Source organism: Mercurialis annua, linkage group LG8 (assembly GCF_937616625.2).
Source record: "Mercurialis annua linkage group LG8, ddMerAnnu1.2, whole genome shotgun sequence".
Lineage (NCBI taxonomy): Eukaryota > Viridiplantae > Streptophyta > Magnoliopsida > Malpighiales > Euphorbiaceae > Mercurialis > Mercurialis annua.
This window is the reverse complement of record NC_065577.1, coordinates 12,873,307-12,888,136: the sequence shown is the minus strand read 5'-3', so window position 1 is coordinate 12,888,136 and position 14,830 is coordinate 12,873,307. Positions and strand designations below refer to the sequence as shown.

The window sequence follows — 14,830 nt, the reverse complement described above, 5'->3', positions numbered from 1 at the left end:
AATGAACAATTAGCATATAAATTAATTTTATGGACAAATTTGTCTTAAAGATGATGGTTGTTGTGGCCAATTAATCCTATTTTTATAATTTTCCCTCTCAACTTGTAAACTAATTGCCCTCTCAATTAGCAAATTTTCCCCTCAACTTGTAAACGAATTTGCAAAAAAAGGATTAATTGACTATAACCACCAACTTTAAGACTGATTTGCCCACAAAGTTAATTTATATGCTAATTTCTCATTATTTAAAAGTTGAGGAGGCAAATTGCTACAATTAAGTCTAAGATTAATTACTATAATTCTATGAGTTTATGCATGAAAAATTGTTTTTCCCCTCAATTTTGAAAAATTTCTATCCCCCAATGTGTATTCAGTTATATAAAAGTCTGGGAGAAACTAGTAAATATTCAAATTTAAGGAGAAACACGGCAATTCGAACACAAATTTAAGAGAGTTATAGCTATTATCCTTTAAAATAATCATAATACATAATCTTAAACTCTTAAGGATTAGCTGTAATGCAAAATTTCAACTATTGATAGCTCCCTTATTGTTAAAATTGCAAGAGTGGAGAACATGTAGTGTACAATTAACAAGACCCAGATTATTAGATTAAATAATTTTTTAATATTAATTTAAACATACATTAATAAGATAAAAACATTCACAAAGTTACATTAAAGACTAGATCAATCTTTGACATACATAGAATTAGAAACTATTATTAGTCTTTGTATGAGAATAAAGGTTTGTTATAAATATAATCACAGCATTGTCATCCTCCACACAACTCATAGTCCTCATCTTAAGCAATTCCTAACAGTTCGTTTACCTTGCTAACCAATGGCAGAAGCAGCCCTTTTCAGCATTGCAGGTCAAATAATTTCGAAGCTTGCCTCTCCGATAATTCAACAAGCTAGTCTGTTGTGGGGTGTCCAAGATGAAATTGAGAATCTCAAAATAACAGTTTCAACAATTCAGGCTGTGCTTCTTGATGCGGAGAAGAAATCGTCGGAAAGCAATCAAGTTAAAAACTGGGTGAATTTACTTAGAGACGCATTTTATGATGCGGATGATTTGGTTGATGAGTTTTCCACAATGGCTTTGCATGAGCAAGTTATGAGTGGCAATCGAATGTTAAAGAAGGTACGGATTTTCTTTTCAAGCTCAAACCAATTTACTTACGCTCGTAAAATGGCTTACAAAATCAAAAAGATGAAATCCAAGTTAGATGCAATTGCTGCAAATAAGAACTTTCACTTAAATGAGTGTCGTCGTGAGGAGAGTTATGTTAGCTCTGTAGAAAGAGAGAGTCATTCATCTTTGCCCGAAGTAGTTATCGGCAGAGTAGATGATAAGAATGCGATTATCCAATCTTTGTTGCATTCTAATGATCATAACAAGAATGTTCGTACCATTTCAATAGTAGGACTTGGTGGCGTAGGAAAGACATTGTTAGCTCAACTTGTATGGAACGATGAGACAGTGAAATCACATTTTGAGTTAAAATTATGGGTTCACGTATCGGATAATTTTGATGTGAAACTAATAGTTGAAAAGATGTTAGAATGTGTTTTAGGTGATAAACCTAAAGACCTAGGAATGAACAATATGAAAAATCTACTTCACGAAAGAATAAACGGGAAAAGATATTTAATTGTGTTTGATGATGTATGGAACGAGAGTTTGGAGAAATGGATTAGATTGAGGGATTTATTAGTTGGCGGTGCTAGAGGGAGTCGAATGATCGTAACCACTCGCCTTAGGCATGCTGCAGAAATCGTAGGTTCGGAGTTAGTTCACGAACTGCAAGGTCTAAGTGATAATGAGTCGTGGTCGTTGTTCAAAAAAATGTGTTTCGGACAAGAGGATGTTGTGAGTCTAGAGCACGAGAAAGTTGGGAAAGAGATTGTAGCAAAGTGTGTAGGAGTTCCTTTAGCCATTAGGGCATTAGGAGGACTTTTACGGTCTAAAAGCTTATCAGATTGGTTGATAATTAAAGATAAAGAACTATCAAAAATAAACGGAATCGATACAAGTGGTATTTTAGCAATTCTGAAGCTGAGTTATGATCATCTTCCTTCGCATTTGAAACATTGTTTTGCTTATTGTCGATTATTTCCGAAAGGCGACAAAATTTATGCACCCTATTTATTGAACCTTTGGATGGCTCAAGGATATATCAAACTAACAGATTCCAAAGAATACTATGAGAATGTAGGTAATGAATATTTCAAGGAACTAATGTGGAGATCCTTCTTTCAAGAAGTAACCGAGGATTCATTTGGTGATATAGAATTTTGCAGAATGCATGATTTGATGTACGATCTTGCTGTTTTAGTAGCTGGGGACGAGACTTGTCGATTGAATTTGAATCAAGTTTTAGCATCTAAAGGAGGATGTCGACATATGTGGGCTGATCTTGAGGAGAGTTCATTTAAGCAAGTGTTACAAACGTTGTCTACTGTTAGAAAGTTGCGGTCATTTATTACAATAAACACTGAAGAAGCTAAAGAAGGAACGCTCCATGCAATGTTTTCCAAGCTAAAATGTGTAAGAGCATTGGTTGTAACAAGTTTGGAGATCAATCGGATTCCACATTCCATTGGAGAAATGAGGCATTTAAGATATCTCGATCTTTCGAGCAATAAAAAAATCGAGATCCTCCCTGATTCAATAACGAAACTGCACAATCTTCAAGTACTAAATCTAGAAAAATGTAGAAAACTAAAGCAGCTGCCCGCAGATTTCCAACAATTGATAAATCTCAGGCATCTTCAACTCTGGGGATGTGTTAGTTTGACTCATATGCCAAGCAAAATGAGTCAACTCAGTTTTCTACAGTATTTATCAACATTTATAGTGGCTAAAGATAATATTAATGGCAGTAGGCTCGGTGAATTAGGAAAGTTGAACAACTTGAGGAAAAGGTTGCATATCTTGAATTTGAAATATGTGCAAAATCCGACTGTTGAATTTAACGCAGCCAGTCTACAAATGAAGCAACACCTTCATTTGGTGAGATTAGCATGGAAATTGGGCGGTTCATATGACGATAACATCCATGAAAGTAGCGGCTCCGATGAAGCAATATTGTCAATAGAAGAGCTACGGCCACACGTGAATCTAAAATGGATAGAAGTGTTTGGGAATGGAAGGATCCAGTTTCCGAGTTGGGTTTCTTCACTCACTAAGTTGGTGAGAATTACGATCAACGATTGCAGAAGATGCCATCGTTTCCCACCATTACATCATTTTCCTTATCTTCAGCAATTATTTTTGAAAAAGCTAGACGATCTAGAGTTTATAGAGACGGGGAACTATGAGTCATTATTCTTCCCTTCTTTAGAGACACTCTGCCTTAGTGAATGCCCTAATTTGAAGGGATGGTGGAGAGACAGTTACCCATCGCCTAGATTACTACAATTTTGTTGTTTGGAATATTTGGAGATCGACTCTTGCCCTAATCTCATTTCAGTCCCACTCATTCCATCTGTCCAGAGGTTGGAACTAAGAAATGGAAGTCTGAAATCATTGGAGAATGTTCTGAAGAACAAGACTTCCTTTTCTTCTCCTTTGACCTATCTAGGCATTGATGGAATACAAGATCTAGAATGTTTGCCTGAGGAATGGATGCACAACATTTTTACATCCCTCAAACAACTTCACATTAAGAGTTGCCCAAAATTTACAACGATGTCGAATACATTCCATCATTTAACTTCACTCGAAGGTCTTATCGTCGAGGAATGCGACGAGCTAGATTTGTGCGATGATGTGTTTGATATTGGTACGGAGTTTGAGTGCCTTAAAAACCTTCGAGAGCTTCAATTTGGGAGTCTTCCGAAATTGGTCTCCATTCCGGTAGGGCTTCAGTTTGTCCCTATGTTGTCAAAATTCTTCATCGAAGATTGTGGTAATTTAGCCTATTTACCAGAGTGGATGGCTAATTTGAAGGAACTACAAGTTCTAGGGATTGATAATTGTCCTCTATTGTTTCAACGACGCCCAAACAACTTGCATACTAATTGGTCGAAGTTTGCTCGTATCCCAATGGTTGTAGTTGATGGAAGCTTGATTGAATTTGAAGAATGAGAAGGAAGAGAAGACGAATTCTATAGTCTTTTTGTTTTTCGATTGTTAATTCTACATGAAGGTCACTTTTGTTCATCAATTTGTCTTTGAATAGTTTTTTTAATTTGTATCGGATAATTTCTCAACTTATTTGTTGAGCAATTTCTTTATGATCTTTAATTCTTCTCATAATTTTCATCATCATATTAATTCTTCGATTAATTTTGTAACAATTTTAATGATACCACACAATAAAAAATATCACATTGAATCTTAACTAGTCGTCATCCTCCCTCATATGCGCATTTATTTGATTACAATAGACATTGTAATAATGTAATATCCATGTATTAATTTTCACAATATAATATAATAGCTATAATTTTCAATTAACGGGTTCTCTCCTCTCTTCTCATTCTTTCTTTTTCTTCTTAATAAACCCTAGACCCCATTTTTAACTCTATTATGGTGGGAGGTGGTTTTTGGCCCCTTTCTGGCTAAAAATCACATCCCCACCTTTAAATCCATTTATCTTACAACCAGTGACGGATCTACTATAGGTCCAAGGGGTGCATTGGGCCCCCTGGAATTTAAAAAAGAAATAAATACCTTAAAAAGATAATTATACATTGGTAAAATATTTAATTTGAACCATCTGGATAACATAATGCCTATTTCATATGGCCAATACCAATATTTTCTTTCATTTAAATAATTATAAGCACATCATGTATTTAAAAAGTAAATTAAAATTTCAGTTCAAAATAATTGTTATGTTTTCTATATTAGCAATTTGTTTATAATTAAACTTATTAATAAGCTTTTAAATTTACATATTATTTAATTCAAAATAAAATTTATACTATTTATAACTAAAACTGAATTTAAAATTTTTGTTATCAGAAAATTTAATTTAGAATTTACTTAATATAAAGTAATCAATTTCATAAATATTTTAAATAGAATTTTAAATAAATTAATAATAATATGTATTATGTAGTTCTAAATATTACAATAGTGAATATATTATCGTTTTTGTTTACTTGCCAATAAAATTGTTACAAGTCTCATGAGTTACGACAACAACATTAGTTGTTCGAACTTATTTCAAAATCAATTTTTTTTGGTATAATCAAATGTAAGATGAACTGCTAGATAATTATTTCATTATTTATATTGAAAACAATGCGTTTGTAAAGATTATCACTATGACTATTATACAACGGTTTCAAAAAATAAAAAACTGAAATAAATGTTATTAATATATATATATATATATATATATATTACTTTATTAATTCTTTTACAAAAAATATTATTACTTTATATATTTTTTTTAAATATATTATAGATATTTTTTATTTTTATATGTTTAATTTGGACCCCCCGGAAAAAAAATCTGCGTTCGTCACTGCTTACAACAAATAAATAGTTTTTATCTTATATTTTCAGTTTTAATATTATTTTTCAACTAACAGTTAGTTTATGGGTTTTGTTTTTCTCTAAATTAAAAAGTTTTCACAAGATATGATCAGCTGCTGTTATCCTCTCGTCGTACCTCGCTGCTGATCATTCGTTGACTCAAACAGGTATGGCTCATAATTCTTCAGAAATGGTTACAGGATTTGGAAATAGACTTCGTATCCACAACCCGTTTATGCATGTTTGAAACTCGAAAGCTCCTCCGAGGATTAAATTCTTTTAGTGGATTGCAATTCATGGTAGAGTCCCGACGCTCGACTTTTTGGTTAGACATTCCATAATTTCAGCAGAAAATTCATTAGGCTCTCTTTGCGAGGTAATTAAAACACAGGCATATCTATTTATTCATTGCTCTTTTGCTAATAGCATTTGGTATAGTGTTCTAGATAAATTAGATGTTGGATGGATTGCCCCGTTATCTTTTGAAAATTTTCTTCTTCAATGGCAAAACGCCATTCCTTTGAGTCGCTACTGGATGCTTTGGCAAGTTCTCGGTCACCTTATTATTTGGGAAATATGGAAATGCAAAAACAGCAGAATCTTTCAGGGTAAGACTTCATCAAAGGAGGATGTTATTTTTAACTGTTTTATGAGGGCTGGTTTCCTTTTTAAGCTTTGTAATAGGAATTTCCCTTATACGGGAATAGATTTCTTTAGGAATCCTCGTTGTATTTTATTCTCGGACCGTTGATTTGTTTCCGATGCTCTTGGCCTAAACCTCTAGTGTGCTTCTTCGAAAGCCACTTCTTGTGCGAAAGCCTTGAATTCCGGTCTTTTTGCCATTTTTTATGGCTTTAATATACATACTATTCATCAAAAAAAAAATATTTATATATAATTTTCCAGGTTTACAGTTATGTTTCATGTCTCGTACAATTTATATACATTACCATCTTGTATCAAAACAAACAAATATTCTTTATTTAACATTTTATGAAAAACAATCTGATTTTTTACAGAAAAAATATGAATCAAAGAACACTTAACATTCGAGACTAGTATGACTAGTGTACAATGTTGTCAATTTCCCATGGCTAGACATGGAAAATAATCTACATTACACTTATTCACATAAATAAACAACTCAAACACATCTTTATCAAAATAATTCATTTCGCCCCTTAAATTTAGCAAAAAATAATCAAATAAGATCAAAGTAGTGGCTTTAAAAAAAACCATCCACAAATTTGATATTTTGACTCGTTTTTTCCGTTCTGCTCTAAATTGTCCAACAATTTTCTTCTACTCATCCGAGAAGGTAAAACGAGTTAAAATACCAATTTTGAGAGTGGTTTGTTTAAAGCATGAATGTTCGACGAAATGTATGTCGGATGGTCAATACTTCAAGTATTAGATGGAAATGCTATTAGGAACTCCTCTCCCTGTAGTTCCCTCTTTGGAGAATGGTTTCATCAACTGATATGGAACAACTCCTGCTCCATTTCTGTTCCGCAGATTTTTGTCACCGTTCCTCGCATCAATAATACCTTCAAGATCTTTCATTTTCGCATTAAACTTTACAAAAGCAGCTTTTATGACAGCATCTTCTTCCCAATATGGCTCCGGATTCTGACCGATATACTCCTCATCCGGTGAATGAGTCGACAGAACATCCAAAACCGCCATAACTTGCGTTGCTTGAACTTGCGTAGGGAAGCCTCGTAACAATGTAATTTCGGGCTTATTGATAAACTGATTATAATCCTCTTCTACTATTGGTTCCTCAGTTGGCATGTTGATTCGGGCTATGGAAGGTCGATTAGGGAAGTAACCACCGTAAAGATACTGACCGAAGTTGACCGCAGCGTGGTGCCCCGAACTTACCCAAATAATAGTGGTTAAGGTTTCGATTAGGTCGTTTTGAGACTTCAGGACAGGCCACCATGGTTCGTCTTTCTTGTCTTGGTGCCCTTTGGTCCGAACTTCTGTCCACCATGCTTGAAGTTCTGTATCAGTCTCTACTTGGATTGGTTCTTTATAGAAGCGATTTACGTAATCACTAACCCATTGTTTGATTGAATCCCACATAATTAAAGCATCATTTGCAAAGGGATAGTCTTCGATTGCTAGCTTTAATCCATGAGGTGCTGTTGAGTCCTCAACTGCCATCCCCCTGAAGATTAATTCAAGAAACAAATGCACTCAAAAACTTATAACAATTGGGATAAAATTAAGGGTTAAGTTTTTAATGGTTACCAAACTATCAATTTTAACATATAACGGTTATTAGCGTTTCATTTGTCATACTTTGGTAGCCGAACTCTATGGAACTTAGCTCGGTTACCCGTTCATTTCATATCGGTTTTTGCTTACATAACATGTGTCGTTTGGTTATTAAGTTTTTGGCGTTATAATCGTGGTGTGCAAGACGGCATAGCAAAGTCAGAATTAGAGGACGCAAGCCGGCAGAATATACCTGTGAATGAGGTCGGCTGGCAAACCCTCCATGTCGAAGCGCCAAAGCTTATCATAAGCAACTGAGCTAAGTTCCATAGAGTACTTCGCGGGTGAGAAGCCGTTCTCAATGGTTCCACCCGCATTGATGAGGCTCTCGCGAGCAAGAGCATTGATTTCCAATGTGTATCGGAAGTGTGGTAATAGAAGTCTGTAGATTGGATGCATTGCACTGAGTTGCCTATTTGCTGCAACTATGTAAGGCTCTGTTACGCAATGAGTCCTTAGCCTGCAGAGTTTCACACACATGGAATAAATTTTAGGCTCAATTTAAGGTTAAATGCATGGATGGTACTTAAATTTCACACTATATTTTAAAATTGCTATCTAAATTTTAGTTAATGTATCTTTAATTTTAATTTTAAACGAAAGTACATCAACATTTTCTAATCCAACTAAATTAATCTGATATGACAACTTTCAAAACTGTATTCTTAGAACTTACATGATACCATATTAGTTGTCATTTTAGTCGAAAAACTAATGAAGTATTTTTTTTATTTAATTTATGTGAAAAAATTAGCTATCCTTTAAGCGTTTAATCCCATAGTTATAGTTTAGATTTACTAACCAGTGAATGACAAGCTGATGATAGCCAGAGTCATGGGCACAAACGTGAGCCTTAGCCATTCTCCATAGCCAGGTTTTAGTAGCATCAAAGCTCGGCGTAAACACATGCCGCCACAGTGGCTTGTCGCCAATAGGTGGACGGGTGAGCTCGATAGCTAGCGGTTTTAATGTGCCTTCATTAGTGAGGAAGAATAGTGTTCGAGAACCATACAATGTGGTGCCTTCAAGCTCTCTAATTTTGCCAACATACGGCATAAGAAAATCATGGTAATCCAACATAAAGAGTCTCTTTTTCTTAAAAGCCTAGAAACAAAGAAAAGTTTACAATATAAACATTATAGTTGAAATTATGGGTTAAATATAAGAATGGCATTTAAATTTTATTATATACGTAAAATTTGTAACAAAATTTTAGTTTGTATCTTTTGATTTAGTTTTATTTCAAGGGGAAAGTAACGCAATCATTTTTTATCAAAATAAACTTACTTAGTAACCAACTGAAATATATTCTTAGAATATTCATGCCCTTATTTTCTTAAAGTGGCTTCTACAATGACTATTGATGAGAAAATATATTTCACTAATATACTTTAGTTTGTCTGCCACGTCAGCTAATTAATTTGATTAAAAAATGTTGAAATACTTTCATCTCAAGTAAAAAATAAATGTTCAAGTATTAAAAAAATTAAAATTTTAGGTACAATTTTAAAATATGCGATAAATTTAGGTATCATTTATATGTGTATATTATACATATAGTTGGTATAAGGATTAAGGATAAAATCACCTCCTCAGCAGTCATTGCGCCGCATATCTCATACTCGATAACTTCGTTGGTAATCAATGACTCTGCAGAACCATAAACTGCAGGATCAAGCTTACTTTTAATCGGCCATTCCTGCATCATATCAAACCAACTTTTGTTAATTAACTCATTAATTAATTCGCAATACATACATGTCGCCCGAGACAGAATGGGGGGCGAGGCCAGCCTCCTTGATCATAATCCTGATTCCGCCACTGCATGTAGCCTATAATAGTAACAATCTTACCTTGACTAATTCAATGCTAAATGGGTTAAGACCGGCAAGAGTTTGGCGAGCGAATTCTTCATCTCTAAACCACGAAAATTTATCTCCTGAAAGAACGGTAAATAATGAGCTCTGATACCATATTAGAAAAAATTGATTAAAAGATAAAAAAACACCGTACTCTCGAACATTTCAGGAGTGGGGAAGAGCAAAATCTGTTGTTTACTGTCAGCAATGGTCTTGACGAGCGTGGGAATAGGGCCAACGTTGGCCCCCTTAGGCAACAGAATGCCTTGTCGAAAGAGTGAATCAATAGCAGTAAAGTGAGGGAATCCAAGTGTTTGATCAACAATTCTGGCAGAAAGCTGAGGGATTAGACTGTGCAATACGTTTTTTAGTGTTTTTTCGGTGAATGAATCTTTCTTTATGTCGGAGAATTTGTCGTCCCTTGGCACGTATACATCGGTGCTTCTTGATTCCGACTGCGGATCTAGTGTTTCGCACATTAACAGAAATATTTATCAGATTTTCATCAGACTATTTCAGTTTGTAAAAATCATTTCACATAATACGTCAAATAATTCTTCTAAATTTAATAAATATAATTAATTTAATTTCAAAATCTAGACATTAAACTTGTATTTTAACCAATATAGCGCCTATTGAAGAGGCGAAAAATATAGCTTGTTATATTGTTTTTTACAGGAACATCAATTATAGTAAAATACCTTAGAAATAGTAATTTTTTTTTAATGAATTAGAAATAGTAATATTATTAGTCAACATTTCAATTACATCAAATTTATAGTCAACATTTCAATTATATCAAATTTAGAAACTTTGGATAATTTCAAACTTTTAGTATGAAAATAAAAATTTAGATTTTTCTTAATTGCATTTCACAACACATGTCCTATTATTGATTTAGTAGACAGAAAAGGACAATTAACTACTTTTTCTTGATTTTATTTCATTAGTTGAGAACCAGAAAGCCAAAACTATTTAGTAGAACTTTTTTGAAGAGAGATTTATACTTTGCTTGTGTGGAATATAAGTCTATAGAATTTACCAAGTTGAATTACAATTTCAATATTTCACTATTACTGCGTGCTGAACATGCTTACATAAATTATGTACGTATAATATATTATTATTATTGAATTAATGGTTAAATTTATTTATGCTTGTTAAAGTTCATATAAGTCCCTATTCTTTTCATAAAAATCCATGCATATAATAAAACTTAAATAAATTAAATTCATACCAGTTTTTGCTGGTTTACGGCCCGTTCTGCAACGTCTCGGATAGGGATGTTTTTTACCACCCAAAACCGGTCGGAGGAGGTTTATGTCGGAATCGGGATCGCCGAGATCATTGTATGTATCATAATCATAGATCCTGTCGGAATGCTTTCTTTCTCCTTTTCCATTTCCTCTTAAATTTTCCAATTCTTTTTGCCTTAGCTTCTTCAGTCCATTTGGTGTCTCCGATGGCATGTAGGACTGGTTCAAATCATAGGCCAAATAATTAATTTATGATATGGAAAAGAATATATATTTATGAGAAATGGTATTTACATATGTATGGATAGAAAAAACACTTAAGTATAAATTTACACTATAAATTCAGATTCGAGGAATAATTGATACAAAAATTAATTATTTTATCAATTAGTCCCTAAAAACAAACCGAACCAAATAAAAAATGGTTGGTTTTGTTTACTTATTCAAAAATCTGAGTTCAATATGGCATTCAATTTTTAAAAACCAAAAATTCATATTATATGAAATTCATGTTTATAGATAACATTATTTTAGAAAATGATAAAATGTATAATATATTACAATTTGGCCTAAATTTAATTCTTCAATTTAGTACTTTTAAATTTTATTTTTATTTTTACTTTTTTCATCAAAAAACTTTATTTTTACTTTTTCATCTGTAATTGTCTTAAACAAAATAATTATTATTTATCTTGGTTAAATTGTTATTTGAAAATAAAAACGTAAGAGTTTTAATATCTTCATATCGTACCGAACCAAACTATTAAATGCACACTCGAACCTTACGTACTTAAAGTTGTAAATTTAGAGGGTAAATTGATAATATTTATATAAAAAGAAAAAGGTTAAAGAGTAGAAACCTTGTTGCTAAAGAAAATTCTCTTGTCAGAATTATCAAACTTGGAATGAACCCATGATTCACAGGCAAAATTAACAACAACATTACTAGGGAAGCCTTGAAGAGTAATGTCATTCACATATATTTCCTTGTGACTTTCATTCTGCACTAAAATAGCTCCAACCTCTCCAAAATCTTTTGGAATGTTGAATTTGCCCTCATATTTCAACACATTTTCTTTCTCACTTACTTTACCAGCATATCCTGTAATTCTTTCCTTCTCCGAATTCGTTTCTTCAAAAATATCAATCAAAATTGTAAGATTAAACATTTTTGCGATTCCGGAACAAATAGCTTTAATATAAAATATAAGCCGAATTATAAAAAGTTATAAAATAACTATCGAACATAGCTTTTTCACAAAACAGTTACCAAATTATAACAGGTTACAAAAAAATACCGAGCTATACTGTTTTAAAAAAACAGCTACCGAATTATAAATGTGGACAAATCAGACATGTACAACTATGCAACAATGCCGATAAACTTTTTGTAGAAAACTTATATAGTTCAGTAATCACTAAAGTTTGGTAACCTTTTTTTAATTTTTTATAATTTAACAACCGTTTTATAGTTCAGTAATCATTTTGTAGAACACTATAGATTGTTAACCAAAAAATCTTTAACCCAACAAAGGAAACGCTATTGATAATTTGAAAAAAACATTTGTATAATAATAACTAATTACTTACTTGAGTCGAATTCCGTACTAACAAGCTCCAGAAGAAAAGTTCTGCCGAGAAGATCGGTTAGGCCATCGAGAGGAGATGTTAAACTAATGTTAGATAACAACCCACCATCAAACTCTTTAACTGTAACAACTGCCTTAACTGTTAAAGACATTTCAAGTTTTTTTTTTTGTGTTTTTTTAGTGTTTATGGCTATTAAGTTGATAATGAAAAAATTCAAAGGATTTTTTAAATTTTTTTTTTTAAAAGCAAAGGATTAATTGGTATGATAGAATGCATTTGTAACGGCTCTATTTATAGAGTAAGAAAAGTGAACACAAATCCATACAAACACATTACGTAGAAAAAGAGAGGAAGGAAGAAATTGAGACGAGATATTTTTGTATTTGTGTGGTGGTGTTCCATTTGAAAGTTATTTTCAAATTTAAGAACGAGTAGATTGAATCATAAAAGGACATAACTTTTCAAAAGTCATATTTTCTCATTCTCCAAATATCAAATTGATTGGTCAAGAAAAAAAATCAAATTGACATTTTTACCATATGCGACCAAACATTTTACCACATGCACAATGCATTAGATTTTTAATTTTAAACATATCATGACTCTATTAATAACGACTAAAATGAATATTATTTAATTAAATATCTTATAGATAATAATATACATATTATTCGTAAAACAGTCATATAAATAATAATCCCTCTGTCAAAATAGAGTTGTCCATTTTGAGAAATTTTTTATTCGAAAAATCTTGTCCACTTTTAAAAACGTAACTAAATTTTACGAGTAAATTAAAAGTAAATTGCAAGTGGATCTTATATTAAATAGGAGTATGACAAGAAAAGGAATAATATTTTTACAAAATCCATAAATAATAATTGTTTTTCTTAAACTGTGCGATAAAGGTAAAGTGGACAATTTTATTGAGACGGAGGAAATAATGTTTTTATTAGATTTATAAATTACTTTATATTTAATTTTAATTCAAAACATTTATTAAACGCCTAATGGTGAAAAACAAATCCAAACATTTACAATTTATTGCAGTTTAATCAATCTTTTTTAATTTTTTTGTAATAATAACCAAATTGCATTTTTCCCTTGCAATAATTGCCTAATAGCCTAATTGAAGATAACAAGTTTGACCACCAATATGCTTATTATTGCATTTGTAAAATGCAATTTGGATATTAATACAAAAATTAAAAGATTTGTAGTTAACTGTAATAAATCATAAAAATTTGTATTTTTTTCACCATTCGGTCTTTGTTAAATACACTAAATTTCTTTTAAATTCAAAGCCAAAAGGACAACCTGTCGCCTACGGACTGTTCCGGTGCTTGGAAGCACTATAAAAAATACAGCATTAGGCAACAATAATTTTGTTGTTAATTTTTTTTACTGTTAAAACATATTTAGCATTAATAACTTTAAAAATTGTTGCCATTAGTTAGTTATAAGCAGCATTTTACAGCAAATTTTATTGCCAATTACTTAAACAATATTTTATTAGCAACAACATGTCACGATTGTTTTTACTATATGTTAATAGTAATAATTTTAGCACTATTAACAGCAAAAATATTGAATGTTAATTCTAGTATTTTTTGTAGTGAAGATAGTTTTCTCATGTTCAATGGAATGATAATTGAATAGTTCATAATATAAAATGGATCAAGCCTTAATATATAATTTAGCTACTAAATTTTATCACTTTATTTTCTATGATGTATAATATTTTTTTAATTTTTTTTTTATTTAATCCCTCAAACAGTGCTTGAAAATTAGAAACGCCATGAAAAAAATATTGTAATTACATATACCATGAAAAATATTGCAAAGTCTGATATTCTCATATAAGTTAGGATTTCAATGAAGGCTTTTTTATTAGGTGCATGCATAATTTCCACTAAATTTGGCAGTCTATTTACCTAACATTAATCTTTATCCATATAAAAGTTTTCCACTTGCTAAAAAAGTTGACAATTATTACTTTTTCGTACACACTGCTAATTTAATTCATTGAAATATTCATGCAAAACTTGTCTATCTAGACAACTCGAGCATAATTTATCCGGCGGCTGAGTGATAGATTAATATTTTGGTCTCGCTATTAGCTCAACTTGAAATACTATATTTTGAGATCCAAAGAATGTTATTGATATATATTAAGCTTACACGTTTATATTAAAGATACATTTTTATGGAAATATGTTAGACTTAGAGGGTATGCACCAGTCAATACAGTTACCAAATCAAATCAAATCCAATAAAATTACTCAAAGTTGATATTGTTTTTGATCTTTTTATGTGAAATGTAACTAAAATATATACAGATCAAATGGT

The 14,830-nt window shown here is 31.7% G+C and overlaps 2 protein-coding genes across 2 annotated transcripts; one reads left to right on the top strand and one right to left on the bottom strand.

Annotated features, from left to right (window-relative positions):
- The first annotated feature begins 843 nt into the window (after positions 1-843).
- LOC126661651 (putative disease resistance protein RGA1) lies at positions 844-4,095 on the top strand. Its single transcript, XM_050355505.1, has one exon. It carries the CDS (start codon positions 844-846, stop codon positions 4,093-4,095), a length of 3,252 nt encoding a protein of 1,083 aa, XP_050211462.1.
- A 2,428-nt stretch (positions 4,096-6,523) lies between these two features.
- Positions 6,524-12,740, bottom strand: LOC126660889 (linoleate 13S-lipoxygenase 2-1, chloroplastic-like). The gene is made up of 9 exons (XM_050354592.2): positions 12,485-12,740; positions 11,755-12,026; positions 10,876-11,113; positions 9,793-10,101; positions 9,633-9,718; positions 9,368-9,478; positions 8,582-8,883; positions 7,973-8,239; positions 6,524-7,669 (listed from the first exon to the last, which is right to left on the bottom strand). Exons 1-9 carry the CDS (start codon positions 12,633-12,635, stop codon positions 6,907-6,909), a joined length of 2,499 nt encoding a protein of 832 aa, XP_050210549.1. The 5' UTR covers positions 12,636-12,740; the 3' UTR covers positions 6,524-6,906.
- Between the last annotated feature and the right edge of the window lie 2,090 nt (positions 12,741-14,830).

What these genes read in the sequence shown, in the direction of transcription:
- LOC126661651 (XM_050355505.1), top strand. Translation starts at nt 844, where the DNA reads ATGGCAGAAGCAGCCCTTTTCAGCATTGCAGGTCAAATAATTTCGAAG.
- LOC126660889 (XM_050354592.2), bottom strand. Translation starts at nt 12,635, where the DNA reads ATGTCTTTAACAGTTAAGGCAGTTGTTACAGTTAAAGAGTTTGATGGT. An exon ending in CACTCCTGAAATGTTCGAGA is followed by an intron (nt 9,719 to 9,792) that starts GTACGGTGTTTT and finishes CCGTTCTTTCAG; the next exon opens with GAGATAAATTTTCGTGGTTT. An exon ending in CCAGCCGACCTCATTCACAG is followed by an intron (nt 7,670 to 7,972) that starts GTATATTCTGCC and finishes ATTAATCTTCAG; the next exon opens with GGGGATGGCAGTTGAGGACT.